The sequence below is a fragment of the Rana temporaria genome, chromosome 4 (assembly GCF_905171775.1).
Source record: "Rana temporaria chromosome 4, aRanTem1.1, whole genome shotgun sequence".
Taxonomy (NCBI): domain Eukaryota; kingdom Metazoa; phylum Chordata; class Amphibia; order Anura; family Ranidae; genus Rana; species Rana temporaria.
The window spans coordinates 364,715,405-364,738,097 of NC_053492.1; the positions used below are offsets into that span (position 1 = coordinate 364,715,405).

General features: G+C 42.3%; 1 protein-coding gene across 8 annotated transcripts in view; it reads right to left on the bottom strand.

Moving 5' to 3' along the window:
- Positions 1-22,693, bottom strand: part of ADGRG6 (adhesion G protein-coupled receptor G6) — a 257,956-nt gene that overhangs the window by 23,392 nt on the left and 211,871 nt on the right. For all 8 annotated transcript variants that reach the window (XR_005748733.1, XM_040350904.1, XM_040350899.1 and 5 more), the window contains 8 exons: positions 22,189-22,354; positions 19,091-19,231; positions 13,542-13,667; positions 11,748-11,793; positions 6,763-6,872; positions 4,245-4,372; positions 3,411-3,679; positions 380-488 (listed from right to left, as the gene is read on the bottom strand). Coding sequence is in view for 7 of the 8 variants with exons in the window: in XM_040350904.1 (XP_040206838.1) it covers positions 380-488; positions 3,411-3,679; positions 4,245-4,372; positions 6,763-6,872; positions 11,748-11,793; positions 13,542-13,667; positions 19,091-19,231; positions 22,189-22,354 (1,095 nt within the window). In the remaining variant the exon portion in view is untranslated. The remainder of the gene's footprint in view (positions 1-379; positions 489-3,410; positions 3,680-4,244; positions 4,373-6,762; positions 6,873-11,747; positions 11,794-13,541; positions 13,668-19,090; positions 19,232-22,188; positions 22,355-22,693) is intronic.

Sequence of the window (22,693 nt, forward strand, 5' to 3'; positions counted from 1 at the left end):
AACTCCACCCAGCGGACGCCAAAGTATTGCATCTACGATCCGAAGGCGTACGAAGCCGTACGCCTGTCGGATCGAACCCAGATGCCGTCGTATCTTGGTTTGAGGATTCAAACTAAACATACAACGCGGGAAATTTGAAAGTACGCCGGCGTATCAGTAGATACGCCGGCGTACTCTCACTGTGGATCTGGCCCTTTGTTTATATCTTCAGATACCCCTAATCTGCATAGGTAACGATGAACCAATTCATATTGTACATGATAAGTTCTAATAAACTACCAAATGTCTTTAAATTATTTTAGAAGAGTTTAACAAAGCAGCATTTTAATCACATATTTAGCAAAGTCAATTGTCATATAAAAACATAAGAGACACTTACAATGGATCAGCGCTGGTTCCATCGGAATTTGGTCCATAGAAACCATTTCCATAAGCAATTTTCTTGTGTGTACTAGCCAGAACAATGGCAACCACTATAGCAGGTACACCTACAAGTATAAATAAATGCTAAATTATTGTCACTGATTGGTTTCTAGATAGATAGATAGATAGATAGATAGATAGATAGATAGATAGATAGATAGATAGATAGATAGATACACAAAAACACAAAAGAGGTTTTTGAGAAAGGGGGTTCCTGCACCACCGTTTGGTTCTTCCACCTCCCCACTTTTTCACCAGGGTCTGGCTCTAATCTCCTTATTATTCAATTTTGGGTACTGAATTCCTGTATGTATATCTATGGGCGTCCACAGAACATTTTTATGGGGGGGGGGGGCATCATGTTAAGGTCACATATGCTCTGCTCCTTTTTGACAATGTCATGATCACGGTCAGAGACTGCAGACATAGTACAGATACACCCAGATACATTATACCCCCATACAAACAGATACATTACATCCCCCATACACACAGATTACACCCCGATAAATTACACCCCTATATATTACACACACACAATCATTAGTATGGAGAATTCCCCACCAATCAATTTACAACCTTCAGATGACAGAGAGAATTAAATGGATTACTAACCCCAGAAATGGCAGATGGAAGGCTCCAACAACAGCTGCACATGCCAAACAGCTCAGATGAGGCTGGGGCACCATGCGACGGGTGTTCTTGGGGCCCCTATCTAGAAGGGAGCGCTGGGCCTCTCACACATGTCCAGGCAGAGCACACACAGCCAGCAGTCCGAGGAGGAGAGGGCTGAGCATTAGCAGACGCTGTCCAGGCAGCAGGTGAAAGGTAACAGGCAAGCTGCGGGAGAGCTTTGTATTTCCTGCCTCAGCTACGGGGCTGCAAACACTCCATGTTGTGTATGTGACTCCCGGCCCTGGGACATGCAGCGCTGTGCCCCCAGCTGATTGTGCGCACTTGCCTATAGGTAGCACCAGCCCTGCCGGGGGGGCACTTGACCCCCCTACCCCTACCTGCGGACGCTCATGTGTATATCTAAGCATCAGCTGCTGTATGAACAAGTGGTGCTCGCTTTACTTATGTACTGTATATGCATGCATTCTTTTTGGTTATAGATTGGAATTAACAATGGTGCAGGGCCGTCTTAATAGCATCATGGGCCCCTGGGCAAAGTAATGATCTGGGGCCCCTACAATTAAGGCAGTGCAAGTAAACAGGAATCAAGTAGGTAGGAGGCAGACAAGTGGAGCTCCACATTAACTCCATGAACAATCATTCTGTACAGCAAAGAAACAGTGGGAAAATACTACATAACAAGTAACAAAGCTGTCCTGTGCATATAATATATCTGCTAGATTGATGCCTCCCCAGCATGGCCCCTCTACACCCCAAAGATCCCCCCAGCACTCTGACCCCTCTACACCCCAGATATCCCCCCAGCACTCTCACCCCCTCTACACCCTAGATATCCCCCCACGACTTTGACCTCCTCTATACCCCAGATATCCCCCCAGCACTCTGACCCCTCTACATCCCAAATATTCCCCCAGCACTCTGACCTCTCTATACCCTAGATATCCCCCCAGCACTGTGAACCCTCTACACCCCAGATATCTCCCCAGCACTCTGGCCCCTCTACATCCCAGATATTCCCCCAGCACTCTGACCTCTCTATACCCCAGATATCCCCCAGCACTCTCACCTCTCTATACCCCAGATATCCCCCCCCAGCACTTTGACCCCTCTACACTCTAGATATTCCCCCCAGCACTGTTACCATATACCATAAGATACCCCTGGTATTGTGACCCCACTACTTTCCTGATACCCCCTACAATGTGGCCTCTCTACATCCCTGATACCTCTAGCACTATGGCCAACCAAGATACCCCAAGCATTGCTACCCACTATACACCCTAGATCCCCCTCAGCATTGTTTTCCCCCATACACCCATGATATCCCCTAGCACCATTATTCCATCCATGTAGTACCCCCATTTCCAGTGGAAATACAGTGCATGTGAACTTTTGGCTATGTGCCCACCTCCCGCCAGCACTGGACTCACCTATACCAATTAAGCAGGCAGAAAGAGGGGCGGAAGAGGAAGCATCCCTCCTGTATTCCAAACCTTTCGGTGCAAACAGTGCTAGACAGCTGGTCTCACCATAACACCATCCACAATGCTACTTCTGCAGGTGGGCTCTCAGTGCTGTCGACTCAGCAGCTCCCACTCCAGCTCCTACACTGCAGCCTTCGAGTCACGAGCATTTTAGCTGCATGGGGCAGGGTCAGAGCATCACTGGCGCTCTGGCCCTGCCCCTTCCTGCTGGCAGTGAAATAATAGGTATCATTCAGCACAGCATGGCACACCGCTGCCAGCCTGCCTCCCGTGTGTATCCATCACTCTCAGTGCCAACATGGGGCCCCCAATTTACGGGCAGCATGGGCTCAAGGACCAGCTGCTTTAGGGGAAAGTGCAGGGGCCCACATGCAGCTAGGACCCCTGGGCTGTGCCCAGATGTGCCCACTCATTAAGACAGCCCTGCAATGGTGTATTATGTTTGATGTAGCATGACACACCTGGATATTTGCACCTACTGTATAATAGTGTTTATATGTTTAATACAACTGTATTGCAAAAGCATAACATGGAGTGTTTACTGTTATTAAAATTATTTTTCTGAATTATTATTTAATCATTATTATTAATTATTATTCTTTACTGTGAAGAAGCTTAAACATCCTAACATAATAGTTTATTGTTGATTACAAAATAGTGCAGATAATAGTGGTGTGCAGCCCTTTATTGCTAATTACATGTAAGTAGCTGACTGTTACCATACTTCACTTTTACCAATTCTTTTTGCTATTTCTGACTACTAACTCAGTTCTCACAAATATTTTTTGCTGGTAATTCAGAAAATTTTCAACACTTTAATGAATACTCGGATTAATAGCCAGTAATGTGTTACTTGTGTGCACTTACCCCAACCAATAATGCAGAATTTCAAAATGTATCGACGAATGTATGTATTGAATACTTTTACTAGAGCAATGTACATATGTACAGCCTCTAATCCCATCCAGGTGAAGGTAGCTAAAAGAAAGAAGTGTAGCAGGGCAGCAACCGCTATGCAGAGCTCATTGATTTCAAAGGATGCAAGCCAGCTATCCAAGAGGAAGAAAAGGTTCAGGAAGAGCAGGGCAGTGCTCAGGTTCATCAAGATCTTAGATGGATAATCACGCCTTATTTTTCTGGAAGAGAAAAATAACAATTGAAGCTTCTGCTATGTCCTTCAGAAAACCATTTTGAAATTATAAAGAAATGCATAGAAGAAAAAAAAAATTACCATAGATGCTTGACATATGTATTTTTTATGTATTTTTTTTTTCAAGAATTATTGCAAGCTTGTGAGAAATTGTTATGTTACAACACTTTCAAGCTAATTATTTAAAATACAAAATATAACATGCCAAAACAGAATCAGATATGAGAAGATATATATAAGAATCGAGGCCTTTTGGGTAATGACTGCGCTCCCAATAAGCATTTTTATAAATAAATAAATAAATATATATATATATATATATATATATATATATATATATATATATATATATATATATATATATATATATACTGTTTATATGCATATATTAAATCTCCTCTCAGAAAAAGAGCAAGCGAGAAAGAATGATTTTAAAAATTATAAAATAACAATGGAATACAAATATCAGGGAATAAACTCTAAAAATAGGTTATTCGTACTATTATGCATGCTAGAAAACATATAACATCTAAAAAAGATGATATACTTACTCAAATGCAATGTAAGTCAGGAGTGTAGCAGCCGTACATATGGCAGATATTCCACAGCCAATATATGTTATGAAGGTGAGTATTTTTGCATCCAATGGATCTAAATATGCCTGCGTTCTCTGGAGGTCCTACAAAAAAAAAGAAAGGATATTATGGTTAAAATGGGTTGATTTTTACACTTTAGGCCCATACAAACGATCAGATTTTCTGACGGGGAAAGTGTGATGGCAGGCTGTTGTCAGAAAATTCAATTGTTGTTGGATTTTCCGCCAACAAATGTCGGATAGCATGCTTTAAAATTTTCCGACAACAAATGTGTGTTGTCAGATTATCCGAAGTATTTTCTATTTTTACCTAAAGTGGAAATTCACTTAAAAGTGAAATTTCTGTACATCCTCCCTCCCCTCAGGAGGCCAGTCCTTTTTTGTTCTGACAGGTGCACGCTTCTACTCCATTATTTATCTATGCAAGAATTGTGGAAGTTAACCGCCACCCGCAACCTCCTCAGGCACGTCACATGGCCAGGAAGCTGTGGGACCAATCCAAAAGTGCAGTGTCTCTCACATGTGCAGTGGAAAGCAGGTTGTGAAACAGCAAGAAGTCACAGTGGGCTTATGACAACAAAGATGGTGGCACCAGGGATCCAAGAGCTGCCAAAGAACCACCCGGGTGAAGACATCTCTGGACTCCCGGGCTGGTAAGTGTCTGTTTATTCAAAAAAGTCAGAAGCTATAGTATTTGTAGCTGCTGTTTTTTTTTATTTTTATTTTTAAAATGACCAAAGTTCCTCTTAAAAGAGGAACTTCACTCCAGAAAAAAAAAAATCAAATACTGTAGCTGCTGACTTAAATGAGTTGTAAATAAAAAAAATTGCTGACATGAGTGTTTACAGGGTATAGAGACATAATAGTTAACTGATTCCTTTTAAAAATGATTACAAATAGATAAAAATCAATCATATAATGTACCTGTAGTTTCTAGTTTCGTTTTTGCATGTTGTTTCCTGCCTCTGCTGTACAGAGCCACAGAGCCAATACAGGGCAGTGATGGTTTGGAAAACGAAACTGATTGGTGCTGAGGGGTTTTAGACACACATAGGTAGATTCAGGTACAATGGCTGAAAGTTAGGTCGGCGTAGCGTAGCCTGTTTAGGCTACGCCGCCGTAAATTAGCTAGGCTAGTAATGATTCTCTATATACTTGCCTGCTAATATACGGCGGCGTAGCCTAAAACGAGCGGGCGTAAGGGCGCCTAATTCAAATGGGTCGGGGGTGTGTGTTTAATGGTAATGAGGCTTGACCTCACGTTTTTGACGTTTTTTTGTCACTGCGCATGCGCCGGGCGACTACATTTCTCAGTGTGCATTGCGGTTACGTACGCCGCACGGGCCTATTGATTTCGACGTGGACATAAACGACGTAAATCCCGATTCGCGGACGACTTACGCAAACGACGTTAACATTTCGAACCTCGCGGCGGGAACGGCGGCCATACTTTAACATTGTTATTCCACCTAATAGGTGGAATAACTTTAGGCCTGTAAAGGCCTTACGGAAACGACGTAATTCGACTGCGGCGGCCGGGCGTACGTTCGTGAATCGGCGTACAAACTAATTTACATAATCTACACCGGCCGCAATAGAAGCGCCACCTAGTGGCCAAATTGCAATCTAAGATAGGACGGTGCAAGCCGTCCTATCTTAGATATGTTTAAGCGTATCTCTGTTTGAGCATACGCTTAAACATACGGCGGTGTAGATTCTGAGTTAGGCCGGCTTATCTACTGATAAGCCGGCCTAACTCTACCTGAATCTACCTAACAGTAATCACACCTCCTTGATTAGTGACCACAGAGAGAAAGCTCCCAGTACTGTGGTTATCAGGAAACAGCCAACCAGGAAGTGTGGAGATCAGAGAAGAATTACAGCAACTTGAGAGCAAAAACGAACAATGAGGACATGAAAACAGCACTGCATTAAGGTAAAGGAAGCTTTTAAGATAAAAAAAAAATATTTCCTTTACAAACCCTTTAATAAAAAGGCAATTACAAGCCAAGGGATTCAGCGCTGTCCTCACCCAGTCTGGACTTTGCTGGTCTTCAGGTCTCCAGCACAGCCATCTTGCATGCGGGAAAGACAGCTGTGACTTCCTGTGGCCAGGTTTTCACTGCGCATCCACAATTAGACTCCTCTGCAAACCCAATGGACCTGCAGTTCCGTGTGATCTGTGACGTGTCCCAGATGGTTGCAGGCCGGGAGGGGGTGGGGGACCAACTTCCGCCTGGACCACCTGGGCAGTCCAAGAGGAAGTGGCAGTGAGTTCCTATCAAAGCTACATACTAGCTCACTGAGTAAAAAATCCAGGCAGAGGAAGGGGGAGGAGGAGGAGGAAAAGCAGAACTTCCCTTTTTTAGGTGACATTCCACTTTAAGTGGTAGAAAACCCTGTTTAAAATTAAAATACAATTGGAAAACATGAAATAAGTAAGTAAGTAAATGCAGCTTTTTATCCTTTCTTACCATCAGTATACCAAAATTTGTGAGATGATTGCACAAGCAGACTGTCTCGTTAGCATTGGATTCGTTTATCAGCACCTTGCAGCCAGCTTGGCTCCAGCCACCGTGTCCAGCTGTTGAAAAGGAAAAGTGAAGAATCAGCTGTTAAGAAATACGCAACTACCCCTGACCAAACAAGATTTTAAATGTTGTGTGAGAAACATTGGCCGCCTTAAGTCTTTTAACAGCTGTGTTTGTTTTTACTTGGTTTTCCAAGTAAAAGGGGCACTGTTTTTGTACATTATTCATACATGATATAAAAAAATTCAAATGCCGTTATTATTGAAAAATTAAGATGACTGCATACAGCCTAATTTTTATGCATGTTGGAAAATTTCTGATTTTTTTACTTTTAATCCTTTAAATGAAAATTTGTATTATTCGGAAGAAACTGCCATAACAATATTGTCAGAGTGGTGACAGCTCTGCCCAGTTGTCTTTTACTAAAATATTCAAACCCTCCCTTTATCCCTTTTCTCCATAATATAGACACTAGTTAAAGTATATTTCCACTTTTTTTATGATTTTTCATATTTTATATAGTTTTATATTTGTTACATGTTTCCATTCACATAGAATAACTTAAACAAATAAAATATTTTTGATGCTATTTTCTGATCATTCCAACACTGAAAAATCCTACTTAGTTCTCTTTGATTATTAGGGGGCTTGGGAGTTGTGTTTTCCATAAATAACCTGTCTCTACAGTACTAGCAGATCTCGTTATCAGTTGTAAACTAGAGCTGAACACTGTCTGCCTTAAGAAGAGATAAAGATGTAGGGGTAAATCCACGTACCTACGCTGCACCCAGCACAGATGTCAGATACGCTACGCCGCTGTAACTTACTTTGGCTTAGTTTGAATCCTCAACGAATTTGCGCCGTAAGTTACGGCGGCGTAGTGTATCTCTTGCGGCGTAATTCAAATGCGGTGGGTAGGGGGCGTGTTTCATTTAAATAAAGCGCGTCCCTGCGCCGAACCAACTGCGCATGCGCCGTCCCTAAAATTTCCCGCTGTGCATTGCGCTAAATGACGTCGCAAGGACGTCATTGGTTTTGAAGTCAACGTAAATGGCGTCCAGCCCCATTCACGGACGACTTACGCAAACGATGTAAAATTTTCAAAATTAGACGCGGGAACGACGGCCATACTTAACATTGAGTACGCCACCATATAGCAGCTTTAACTATACGCCGGAAAAAGCCGAATGGAAACGACGTAAAAATAGCTAATTTGCATACTCGACACGGAATACAACGTAAACGCCACCTAGCGGCCGCTGGAAAATTGCATCTAAGATCCGACGGCTTACTAAGGCGTACGCCTGTCGGATCTAACACACATGTAGTCGTATCTTGTTTGGTGGATACCAAAACAAAGATATGACGCGCAAAATTTGAAATTACGCGGCGTATCAAGTGATACGCCGGCGTAATTTCTTTGAGGATCTTCCCGGTAGACTCTGACCTCCAACATTTTATTATAATGAGAGGAAACTGAGCCTGTCAGTCAGAAATTGTTCAGAATTGCTTGCAGTCTTCCAAGAGACCTTCTCCTCAGAAACATGTAAAAGGTAAGAAATAATAGTGTGTTTTTTCAAAATTTGACAGCAAAAGTGGAAATATACTTTAACCACTTTCCGATCACCCGCCGCAGTTATACTGTGGCAAGGTGGCTTGGCTGCGAAAAACTACGTACCTGCTTGTCGTTTTGTGCACAAGCCTGTGTGGGTGTGTGCCTGCCGCCAGATGTGCGCTGATTGGCCACAGGGGGAGCCAATGAGCGGATCCGGTGGACGCGATGTCCGCTGGCCACCAGCAATCGTTCCCCACATTGACAGAACTGGGTCTGCCTATGTAAACAAATCAGATCTCCGTTCTGCTAAGCAGGAAAATGGATATGTGCTGTCCCAGTGAGTCGATCCCCCACATAGTTAGTAAACACCAAGGAACACACTTAACCCCTTGATCGCCCCTGGTGTTAACCCCCTCCCTATCAGTGTCATTAGTACAATGTCAGTGCATATTTTTAGCACTGATCACTGTAATAATGTTACTGGTTCCAGAAAAAGTGTCACTTAGTGTGAAATGTATACGCAGTCCCACTGATTTCCGCCATTACTAGTAAAATAATAATAATAATAATAAAAATGCCATAAATAAATCCCCTATTTTGTAGATGCTATAACCTTTGCGCAAAACAATCAATATAAGCTTATTTTTTACTAAAAAAATGTATCAGAATACATATTGGCCTAAATTGATAAAAAAAAAAAAAAAAATTTAAAACAAATTATTGGGTATGTTTTATAGCAGAAAGTAAAAAATATTGTTGTTTTTTTCCAAAATTGTCAGTCTTTTTTTGTTCATAGTGCAAAAAATAAAAATTGCATAGGTAATCAAGTACCACCAAACGAAAGCTCTATTTGTGGGAAAAAAAGGAAATAAGTTTTGTTTGTGTACTGCGTTGCATGACTGCGCAATTGTCAGTTAAAATAACGCAATGCTCTAAACTGGCAAGCTCTAAATGTAGGACCATCAGTGACCCAAACCCATCCATGGATCGGGCGAAGGGGCAAGCTGAGGTGGTATGTGTGCTGCCTGTCATGACCAGGGACGGGGGGTGCAGTCTGTCACCTCCTAGTGGTGTGCAGCTTGTCACCTCTCTCTTGTGTATGCACCTCCCCTGTGTCACCTGGGAGGGGGTGTGTTGCCACAACCTGTCACCTCTGGGGGCATGTGAAGCCCGTCACCTCTTGGCCGGTACGCCCCTTTTCCCTCCCCTTCTTCTCCCCCTTGCTCTCAATAGGTAAGATGACCACAGAGAGGGAAGGGGTAGTGGTGCTGAAAGAAAGGTAGTGGGTGCCCACTGGTGGTGGGAGGGTGGCAGTTAAGGTTATGCTGGCTCACTCGCCTGCTGCATACTCACCACTGCATGGTCAGGCTCCCAAAAAGCCACAGGCCGGCACTAAGGGTTTTGTGAAAAATGGGAATTGTGCCTTCATTATCAGGACTAAAAAATAACATTGTTAGAAATATTTGAGATGACTAAAAATGATATCTTGCATATTAATATTATGTGGACTCTAGTCCAGGGCACCTTTTCATGTTTTTTGTATCTCCTTTGTTTTTTCTTTTAATTTTTTTTTAATTTTCTGGGGAGGGGTACTTAAGGGCAAACACCGCTCTGGCGGGGTTCTTCTGATCCCGACCTGATGGCCCTCCTGGCCTCAGGGATGTATTAGCAACCTTTTGGTCTCAGGGCCTGCTTGCCCGAGGCTTCGTTACTGAGAGTAGGCCCAGGAGTTTGGGGCCTACTAGTCCAGGGATGGTCCTGTGCTGTCTTCTCTGCAGGAAGAAGCCGAACAATTGAGGATTCAATTAGAGGACGCATCCTGGCCAGTTTTGGCTGAAAGATCCTGGCACCGTGAGCTGTGTAATTTCTTTGGAACTTTGCATAGTGTGTGTGTAGATACATGATCCTGTGGCAGAGGACTTTTGTAACGAGCTTCGCACCGGCTGCTAGGTCAGTGAAAGAGGCCTATCCGGTGGTGGCTGAATCCAGTGTGGGAACAGGTTGTCTTTTGGATCCAAGATCATACCCGCAATCTGCTAAGGAAGGTACCTGAATCCTCCTTAACCCTCTGTCCCTCTAAAGGAACTTGTTTAATAAAAGCTTGAAGAAAAGGAAACCAAGTGTTGGTGTGGACATTTGTACCTCTTCAAGAAGGACCCCTAGGACAAGCATGGTGAACAGTAAGGTAACGGCAGGCCCAAATCTAAACCAGCAGCTCCTTCAGGGGTAGTGCTACATATATATTGTGTTTATATATGTATAGTGTATATATACACACACACATAAATGTTTCTACTGCCTAATGGTATAACCAAAGACAAAGCTTTTTTTCACTTGCCTGCAAGTTCCTAGTTCCTAGTCTGTGGTGGACCTACTTCCCTTACTAACTCGTCTGGCATCCGTGGGCATTAAAGTGCTACGAGCGCCGGTTTACTGCGGATGCGTGAGATCTTCGGTGTCATAACAATGGGGAGGGACGTTCCTCCGTCGCCGCCCATTGTCATGGCAACAATACACACTAACAGGGCTAGGAGCGCCGTTTAACTGCACATGCGTAAGATCGAAAGGTGCATGCTGGTTACCCAGCATGCACCTCTCTTGGAAAAAACAGGAAAAGATAGCAACTGGGCTTCACATGCCTTTAATTAAAATGGAAACGGCCACAAAGTCATGGGAGAAGATATTAAGTTCGTTTTTATTACTAAAAAGATCGGGAGCGGCTTATATATTTAATTGTTTATATGCTGTACTAATGTGTGGATCGTCAAAAAAAAATAAATACAAATTAAGGCCGGACCTCCGCTTTAACAAATCTTTTTATATTTGAAAAGTGTTCTTGCTTTTTACCCTTAGCTATTTGTTCTGATGCCTTTATAAAGGCCGGATTTATAAGGGGGCAAAAGGGGAATCTTCCCTGGGCACTCTTATAGAAGGGGCCCTACTAAATATATTATTAATAATAAATTGCTTTCTTTTATTAAATGTATCTTAGGAAGTAATATTTTGCAGGGCATCACAAAGTTTTTTACTCTGGACTGGTATATTGTACCATTTTTAAAAACAAATTTTGTCAGCTTAAGCGAACCACACACAGAGCGATATGACTTTGTGTGTGTGTGCACATGACCTCGGAATGACTGTGTCATGCATTTTAAAAATGTGTGACTGTCATTGAGAATGTAAATCAACTCTGTGTACGAGGGGCCCCCAGAACCTAAAGTGTTCCCCATGGTTGAAATCTAGCAATACCTGGAATGGCCTAGTTTTCAAGCTACTTTGGCAAGTAACACACAATTCTCACAGCACACAAGTTTATATAGAATCAGTTCATATTAATCTACAAAGCAGAGCAATATATTTATGTATAGCCTACAATTTAGTGTGGTGTCCCAGAAAACACAAGTCGCATTTCCATTCTCCTAAAACAAAAAAGCCAACAATTAGAGATATAAAAAGTAAATATGAAGCATGCTTATAAACATGTCATTGTTGCAGCTAAAATAAAGTTATAATTATATCAATACTCAAACAGGGATTAAGAAGATGAAATTATTGAATTTGCATTGTAAAAAATAAATGATGCATTGTGTGTTTTAATTGTTGCATCCAACATTATTGAAGACTTATATTATCTGGATTAACTGATAGTTCCTTAAAAGAGAAGTATGGCTTTGGGAAAAAAAAAAAAAAAACATTTACACTCACCTAGATGGACGCAGCATCAATCCGATGCTGCATCTGCCCCACTGGCTCTGTAGTGAGAACTGAGCAAATCAAACACTGCTGATCACTCCCCCCCAACCCCCACTTGTACACACGACCGAGAAACTCGACGGACGAAACACATTGTTTTCCTCGTCGAGTTCCTTGTTAGGCTGTCGAGGAACTCAACAAGCCAATTTTCTCCATTCCCGTCAAGGAAATAGAGAACATACTCTCTTTTTGGCACGCCGAGTTTCTCGACAGTTTCCTTCGACGAAAATGTACACACGACCGGTGAAACTTGGTCTTGTGTACGAGGCCTGAGACTGTCGGTCACCAGCTCTGTGCTCTCTCCTTCAGCGCTCACTGGAGTGCTGGGCTGTGGCGGGGGGCTTTGGCTATACTTCTCTTTTAAAGCAAAAACCAGACATAGCAACTCCACATCCCCCTGTCATATTATATGAGGGTGGGAGACCCCACTATTTATATTCTGCAATTGAACAGCGGGACTGCTTTATTAAAAGTATAACTTAAGGTAAAACGTATTTGTATATGAATAAAGTGGTGAGGGGTTGGAGCCTTTGCCAGGTCTTCACCGCTGTCTCTGTGCCCATTCATTGGTCGTGATCAGTCACTTAGGGGTGAAGGGAAATCTTTTTAATGACACAGATGGCAAAAATAAATAAAAAATGACAGCGGCTTTAATCCTGCCCTACTCTATTTAGTTTTGGCTTTAGATATACTTCAATTTATACATGGCATGCTTTAGAAATTGCTCTTTTGTATAAATGTACTGTATGTATGTGTGGACTTACTATATCTACAATATATAAAATATCAGTGGTGCTGAAGGCCAATAGTAACCACGTCAAGAAGACTGGTCGTACAGTGCCTTTAGCACCATCATATCATTACAGTCAGTAATGGACAAAACCAACAAGGGGCCACTGTGCAGAAATAATGTTTGCACCTCCCAAACCAACAAAGTAATAGGATTCGTTGTTTGCTAAAACAAACTTTATTTTCAGAAATGAGGGACAATTAGAACTGAAGATAACAATCATATAATAGCTCCATTCTCCCATCAACGTACTTGATGTAGATACGGGAATCCTCCCTGCAGATCCTTTGTATTCTGACAGCGGGGAGACTTCCATCCATCTCCGTCAGAATACACTAATCAGCGTCGCAGGCTGCAGCCTGCAGCACTGATGAAGCAGGTGAAATCCAATATTGCGGTTGTACAGAAGTCCATCAGTAGATTGTACAACCTCCCTGCCCTTACATGGATCGGATTGCCAATTTTGAACCGGACAAATTTTGGTCCATGTATGGCCAAATTTAGCCACCCAATGGATAATCAAACCCTGCTCCTACAGGTGCATAAGTGATAATAAGTGGATATAAAAAAAAGAAAAACGGAAAGACTATGTATAGAATGATAATACTCTTTTGAACTTCTTACCTGTGGTGCTCGATGTTTAACAGTAATCCTAACAGGTTCTATAAGGTTGTAAATAGAAATATTTCCAATGCTGCATGACACAATATAGCTGTTGAGCTGTTTATTCTCAGAGCTCAGTTGCGAATCCTATTAACAAATACAAATACAGATGCATCACTTTTTGGATTATTGTAAGTAGACATTGTATTAACAGTAATGAAGGATATTTAGTACTTGGGTAAGCAACCTGTGCACTCCAGCTCTGGATAAACCAAGAATCCTATGAGACATTGCAAGACTATGACAGCCATGTGCATGACTCCCAGACATAGGAGTGCGCACAGGGTGTGCCAGGTGTGCCAGGCACACCCTAATCACTCTGTGCAGCACAGATTCCCACTACTGCCCTGGCTCCCATCTTTCCCCCCTGCAGCGCTGCCAGTTTCCCTCCTCTCCTATCAGCGGTTGCTGCTGGGATGTTTTAGGAGTGGGGAAGGGGCCAGTAAATATGTAATTTCCTGGCCACTTCCCTTTCTGAATGAACATCATGAGTGATCGGTAGTGTGTGTTTGGGCTTTGGGGGGCACACCCTTATGCAATAGGCTGCGCACACCTATGCTCCCAGAGGAAATACAGGATTTAGAACTTAACCACCACTGGAGTGCTGAGGTTGCCTACCTCTGCGTTAATATATTAAAGCTCAATTAAACTTTCCGTTTATATCACCAAAATACATTTTAGGTGCATCAAAACAAAATACTGTCAAAGTCTTACAGGTTGTGTTCTTTAGAAAGCCTTAGTAGAAAAGTCTTTCCCCCCGACTAGCATCCTTCAAAGTGGTTGTAAACTCAGAAAAAAAAACAAAAAAAACCCTGCAAAACAAAGGCATAATGAGCTAGTAGGCATCTCCTACTAGCTCATTATGAAATACTTACCTTAGATCAAAGCTGTTGCAGTGGTCTTGGCACACTGTTGGGACCGGCGACATGACTCCCAGAGTTATTTCCGGGTTTGCGGGCTCCAGCGCTATGATTGGCCGTTTCTTCAATGACGTTACTCCCGCACATAAGAGCGGGAGCCACTGGTTACGGTGCGGCTCCTGAAGAAACGTCTTGAGCAGGCCGTTTCTTCAGTGTGCATGTGCCGATAAAATCGGCACATGCAGAAACAGTGAATATCTCCTAAACGGTACAAGTTTAGTACTTGGTACATGGTACCTATAGGTAAGACTTATTATAGGCTTATCTGTAGGTAAAAGTGGTCTAACAGGGTTTGCAAGTACTTTAATACTACACTCAGGTACGCCTCCCTCCCCTTTCCTTTTCTGACACTTTTATACTCAATTGTCATGATTAATATTATTATACAAGATTTATATAATGCCAACAGTTTTCAGTGCTTTGCAAAATAGAGGGAGACAATACAGTTACAATACAATTCAGTACAAGATAAGTTGTAATTGAAGATCATATTTGTATGTCATAGAAGTGATTTACTGAAGGCATCAGTGGCGGCCGGAGGATTTTTTTTGGGGGGGGGTGGCACACAGTATGCCAGATCCCCCCCCCGGTTGGTCTGTCGGTCCACCGGTAGCACTTACCCCATCACCGGAGGCTTCCCCTGCTCGGCCTCCTGTTTCCCTGCTCTTCATGGGTCATCACTCTTGTTATCCTTTGATAAAGTGACGTGGACAGTAACGATACGCGTGAGGGCAAAGAGCTGTGGTGATGTCATTTCCGGGTGCCGCCAAACACAGAAGTATTTCTGCTGATGTACTGTCGTATATGCCTTATTCATTCTCCTAAATGTGTTGTACCTATTAATAAAAGTCGTTTTTGGGAATTACTACACTATGGAGTGCTTTCTATCTGTGTTTGAGCATTTGAACCAGGAAATAGGATCGCAATGAAAAGAGAGCAGTGATAGTTTTAAAGGGATATCACAGAAAGGCTTTGTTTAAGCCTATTAAGGTGAGAGGCTGGGGGAAATTTCTGGCACCAGCACTGGATGAAACAGCACTTGCACCTTATCGGATATCACTGCAATTTTGAGAGGATTGCTTGCATTTGCACTTTTTTGGAGTTTATTGCACACTACTGTGGATTGTGTATTTTCTGGAGAAATAATTTCCAGCATAAAGACTTGCATATTTTGAACTTGTTTTGCACTAAGATTGTTGTGTTTCACCTTTTAATTTTTATATTTTTATGCTTGATCATTTAATATTTATTAATTGATTATTGCGTACTATTCACCCTGTCTGCATGGATATTTTACATAAGATTTTTTGCACTGGATTGTTTTTCTATTTTTGGTACACTCATTTATGTACTCGTTTATGATGATTTATTTATTGGTTGAATTATTTTAGTTACTTACACAATTTATTATTTAATATTTATGATGGATGCACTTATTCTTATTTAGTTCATATAGCATTAGTTAGCGCCCCCTTACCTCCTCTTATTTTTAGTACTCTTGTTTCCTCCCTCCTGCTTGGGGGCCAACCGGGAGTCTTCTCTTTTCGGCCAATTGCAAAACGGAATTAACCCCCTCTTCTGATTGGCGGCATTGTGGATCAGTGTTTCAACAGTTAATATTCATTCGCTGTTGTAACACACCTCGGTGGAATCAGAGTGCATTCTCTGTGACCCAAGCCCATCCTATTTTGAAGCCTATTAGAGCCTCTGACTCTAATCATGTGGTTAAAAATTAATAATGTTATTCATGTGACCGGTGTCCTGAAAGGGGTCAGACACATGAATTGAGGTGGCCATAAATAGATTCATGCTCTGCATGGGTGGCTTGGAGAGAGGGGGCGGCACCCCTAATGGATGGGCCGCCACTGGAAGGCAAACTAAATCCCAGTATCAGTACCAAAAGGTATTTCCCTTTGGCAGCTAATACATTTAAGGTAAATCATACAAACACACACAAATATTTATTGACAACTAAAGTCTCAGAAATAGATATGCAGTCAAACAGAGATTGTACCAACACCCTCAAATTTCATAGTCCTACCTTATTTTCTACTATAGCTGTTGCTGAGTTTTTTTTTAAAATATGACATCCCAATAGGCACTAGAGTTGGACCTAGCGCACTGTATCATCAGCTCTTAGTAACAGAACTGGCCTGACACACCCCCTCTCTTTCTTTGCAATAAAAGTCTCTGGACACCTCATGACAGTTTATCTGCTATCTAAAGTCATGCAAGCACAGTATACTAGAATGCAAGAGAGGAAAGCAGCATAAAAAAAAATGTATTTAGGTCCGATAAGGTCCGCCGGAAAAAACTGACAGGTGGACCCCATTGGTCATTGAACCCCATGACTAAGCTTCGAGGGCCGGAGTGGCCTGGTGCGAACCCAGGCTGAGATTGTCTCTCTCATACCACCACTAGGGATCTTTCCTCTCTTCCTTCTGGACCCCACTTGCCCACCTGTGTGAAAGGGGCCTAAGATGGCAGCCTCATTGACTTTAGGGCATTTCCAAGTGAAAATCAATCACAAAAATGTGTGAACAGAACGATAAAGACATAAACATGTGTGAGACTTTGGGCAAATGGGCTTTTATGCTTGAAAAAGAAATAAATAATAAAAAAAAAAAACCTCCATTCTGGGAGAGGTCAAATGAAGATGATGAACTAACACATTCTCCAATATTTGCTTGCTGATAAATGAAAGTATGCACTTTTCACTAATCACAACTCCAGCAAGTGGAAAAATAAATGCAGGAAGCGTGTCCAACATTTAAAAAATAAAAAAATATTATGCTATATCGTTTTAAGGAAACACGTGTTACCTTTTAAACCCAATGTCCTGTTTACAGTATTTTTTTTTTATGGAAACATTTTTAACATCCTTAATTACAATGTACCATACAGCATAGCACAAGTGCATGGTAAATGGGTAAAAACACAGTGCTTCCTTAATGTAATCATAGTAATGACAACACAAGCTGCAACCAGGTTGCTTGATAAGAACGTGTTAGATCACTTCCTGTGGAATGACTTGGGCCTCTTATCTGATTGGCAAAGGAATTGTAGTGAACAGCTAGTTTACAAAGAAAAAAAATATTTGTTCTATGAAAAATTATATGGCTAACTACCATTTATGGTACTTATGACTGGCTACACTTGTTCTATGTACGGTAATTAGCAAGCATTAGTCAACATACTCAATACGTGTCGTGACATTGTAATAATTAGCAAGCATTAGTCAACATAAACTACATTCTATGGCTTAACATTTACTAAACCCTTATTACAACAAGGTTATGGGCAAGATTATGTGGAGGACCCTACAAGTGACCCTACAAGTGATTTCCTTCAGGAATTTCCAGTAGAGGGTTATTTTATTGTAATGCCGCGTACACGCGATCGGTCAAACTGATGAGAATGGTTTTGATGTACCGTTTTCATCGGTCAAAACCGATCGATGGTGTGTAGGCGTGACAGACCATCAGTCAGCTTCATCGGTTAACCGATGAAAACGGTCCATCGGTCCGTTCTCATCGAATGGACTGATCGTGTGTACGCGGCATAAGACAATGGTGTGCTTCCAACCTTGCTTGGGGAAGACCCATTTCTATTACAGCATATTTCTGTTATAACAATATTTCATTAATTAAATATTGGTGATTAAACTGTTTACATCTGCACACGGTACCTATTATCAGGGGATATTTAGTTCTTGAGTAATGTTTAGCCTATATTTGATATTTTTTTTTATGTTATTACAATAAAGATTTAACTAATTATTTACTACATAGTTGTGGAATTGGGTGCTCCAAAAGTCCCGTACACCCGTAACAATGTGTGTACAAAAAAAGAAAATGTAATAATAATGAATATTGTTAGATGATTACAACATTAAATACCAACAAAACGGGGAGTATTGCCTCAAGTGTATAGATTAAAAATAGTACCTTTTCATCCCGGTTTCCCCTCTTTTTCTTTCCTCCCCCTTTCCCCCCCTTCCTCCCTTTCCCCATTCATTTTCTCCCTTCCCACACCCCCCCCCCCGCCCTCATCCTGCCCAGTCCACTTATTTTATGAGGCTCAATACATATATGTATATACATATTACTTTTATCTACACCCAGATCTCCACAACCAACCATCCCCTTGTCTGCCGCGGGGGGAACCCCCTGGGCCGCCTGGTTTCCGCATATTATCAATTGACTCATTTGGTAAGCGATTATCAATTTTTTTTATTATTTGTTTATTGTATAGCTGATGCTTGTTACAAATTTTTATTGCATTACTCTATAGATGGGCAGTCCTGACGAAGCGGCAACCCCGTGAAACTAGTCGACGTTTGACCAATCATTGAAGTGTTTTTATCTGTTCTGCAATTTTTATACATCAATAAACTTTTTTACATTATTATGTTTTATGCAATTTCATCAGTACCGAGATAGTCCCTCCCAAACCATTGAATGGCTGGCGCCGGGTCCAACTTCAGCTACTGGTCCCTCGCCCCCACTCGCCCCTTTTTATTTTTAACATTAAATACCACATTGGTATAAATGAATTTATAAATCTTGCTTGATTTAATGTTTAACTCACCTGAAAAAGTCCGGCTTTGCTGAAGAAAGTGAACTGAGCTCTTGAAACTGTATAGAAATCACTTTCACTTAATTTTGACAAAAGGCTAGATGGAAGGACCACTGAAGCCAGAGGGTTGTCTGGATTGTTGTTCATGTCAATCTGTTGAAGATTGGGAGGACATAAATCAGTCATATTTTCAAATGACATGATATCATATCCACTTCCAGGTATAGTACTTGAGAAATTTCCCTTCTAAGTCAGAAGATTTGATTTTGGTAGCATAGTACAATACATTTTTTAAATACTTTATTTAGGAAGGAGGAGGATCAGTTAGAGAAAAATATATTTCCAGAAAAGTTTCCTAAGATTTTGTTTAATTAATTAGCACACTCCTAAAAATCCACCTATCACAGGTGATTTTTTTCCCCATTTAACATTACATCCCAACACATCCCAACAAAACAAAGGCTGAAAAGAATCCACCTACATTCCTAGTATTGTACTATGCAGGGCTTTTATTCAGCAGGGACGGGGGAGAGCAGTTTCGGCACCTCCAGCACTGAATGTATGTAATGGCAGGGGATACTGGAGAGTTTATGATGCTGGCTGCTGGGGGATCTATTGTAACGGGTGGGGCTCCAATGTTGCTAGGGGGGTCTGTTGTTGCAAGGGGGTGTCTTGTGTTTCTGAGGGGTCAATTGTTGCTGGGGGGGTCTACTGTTGAGGGAGAGGTCTATTGTTGCTTGCTGTTGGAAGATCTGTTGTTGCTGATGGGGGTCTATTGTTGCTGGGGTGATATTTTTTATAATGCTATATAAAGGATATATTGCTGTGGGGGGTTCTATTGTTTCTGAGGTAGGATATATTGTTGCTGGCCTGGAGTCTTGTTTCTGGGATGGGCTCTATTGTTGCTAGGGGGATTATTGTTGCTGGGGTGCAGTGTATTGTTGCTTGGGTGGTTTTTTTTGTTGCTAGGGGGAAATATTGTTGCTGGGGTGGGGTCTATTGTTTCTAGGGGGATCTAGTGTGGCTGTGACAGGGTCTACTGTTGCTGGCTACAGGGGATCTATTTTGCTGCTTTTTTGGTTATCATTGAGAAATTGCATACAAATTACTTAACACCACAAAATAATAGTTCTGTTCAGTTCTGTATTCTCTAAAAGGGGTGATACTGGGAGGTGGGTCAGGGGTGGAACCAATGGACTGTACTCAGAGGTGGGTAGGAGGTGGAGACAAGGGGTGACTCAAAAGGGGGGAGTTACTGCACCTATTTTCTGCGGGAAAAAAAAGCCCTGGTACTATGATTGAGTTTGATTGAGATTGATTGATTCAGATTGATTCATCAGGTGGGAACTGGTGTGAAGTAGCTGTTTTTACATATGTGATTGCAAAAATGCAGAATCACATAGGAGTTGATTTACTAAAGCCAAATAGACTGTGCACTTTGTAAGTGAAGTTGCACCCTGCAAGTGGCAGTTGCTACCAAACTTAGTAAATGAGAAGTTTCACTTTGCAAAGAATCAGAAGGATTGGGCAGTCGGATGACACGGCTTGTATATGAATAGCTGTCTCCTAGACCGGCTGCTCTAATAGACAGCACACTGATCCAACGCTGGTCCAGGAGGCGGGACTTTGTTTGACAGCAGCCGGCTTTATATTTGCAAGCTGCGTCTCAGTGGGAGATCCCCGCTCTGTGTCACCTGGCTGCCCGATCCTTCTGCCAGTTTCCTGGCTAATTTCTTCTGGCATAAGTGGTGTGGCCTTTTGTACAGGACATCAGAGTGGCCCGGGGGCAGGAAACCCCTCCATTCGGGGCCGCTCTGATGGCCGCACCGCTTCTGCCAGAAGCGATTAGCCAGGAAACTGGCAGTTCGTTTAGGGCCACTTCACACTAATTTGCACTATAAAAAAAAAGAATAAAATATGCATGTACATTTCTATCCATTTTAGTCACGTTTTAACATGTGCTGATGTCCGTTGATGTACATTTTGATGTCCATTGACGTACATTTTATCGTGTCAATAGGACACATTGGAAATTATTGTTTTTAAGATGTCTTTCTCTTAATCTGCGTTTTACAGCTGCCCTAAAATGCAGATCCGCTAGATGGAGGGGAAATGTCTGAACCCGTGTGTTTTTAGGGGACAGGATCGAATCCGATGCCAGCACTCCATAGAGGGCAATGGATGGTCTGATAAGGTCCGCAGAAAATAACTGACAGGTGGACCCCGTTGGTCATTGATCACTATGACTAAGCTCCGAGGAGTGGAGTGGCCTGGTGGAAGCCCAGGCTGAGACTGTCTCTTTTGTACCACCACTGGACAGGGCTGGACTGGGACAAAAATTTGGCCCTGGACTTCATCCAGACTGGCCCATTTTGACATGTCTCTCCTATGGCGGCCGGACAACTCCCACACCCCCCCGGCCACCCAAGCCCCCTCTCCCCCTTCACTAGCCACTAGCCGTTCTACTTTATTAGAGTAGAACGGTTGGTACTGGTACTCTTATAGGCAGTTCCAGTGGGAAAGCTACACATTATTTCACCCGGGGCAAAGAATCAGTTCAGTGCTCCCCCTTATGGGACAAGTTTAGGCAGAAGTGAGAAACTCGCAGGCCATAGCTGTCGAGTCAGCTGTCTGTCCCCTCCCCCATGCTCCTCTGTCGTCCCCCCTGCTCCTCTGGTCCTCCCTCTGATTCTCTGTTCCCCCCAGGTGAGCTCTGCGGGGAGGTAGAGACAATGGAGCAGAGGGGGGCGGCGGTCTGCTGTCACTGAAGCAGGCCCACTGAGCCATCGGCCCACCGGGAAACTCCCTGTAGTCCCAATGGCCAGTCCATCCCTGCCACTGGATGTGTGGCACCAGAGATCTTTCCTCTCTTCCTTTAGGTCTCCAATTGCCTGCCTGTGTGAAAGGGGCCTAAGATAGCAGCCTCATTGACTGAACAGGATAAGAGGGTTTAGTTCCGCTTTAAGATGGAAAACCATGACCACTTAACACTGCACAGTATCATGTTTTGTGTGTTGATATGGCATCATACTATAATGAAAAACATTTTTTTTCTAAATATCAACTATGGTCAGTGAGGAAGAAAAGTGTAAAATATTGATGTACTGTACCTGAAAGCCATTATTATTGGTTTGAGCTCCCACGCTGAAGCTGGAACCATTGTATGAGGTAGCGTTTACTTTGGAAACTCCCAGACACAAGTTACGTGACACAATGCTGACAGACGGTCCTGAAAATTGAATCTTTAGTGCCAAGGCTTCTATTGTTTTTAACGCACTGAAAGCAACACAAGGAAAATAAGAGGAAGTTATTGTTTATTCATGTGTTTTTGACAACATCTTGTTCTAGCACACAAGAGGTTTACATCTGAATATCCCTTCACAGTCTCACAGGCACATACATACACCATAGGACTAAAGGAAACCTGTACTGAAAGCTATAGATTCAGTAGGCTGCCACGGCTGATCACGTTCTGAAAATGCCAAATGCTTATCTGTCTCTCCATAGAGCCCAAGCATTTCATCTCTCTCAATACAGGTTTTCGTTAGGAGCTCAGTCACAGTATATGCAGTGATGACTGTTGTTTTTCTGTACCTGATCACTGTCAGTCATCAT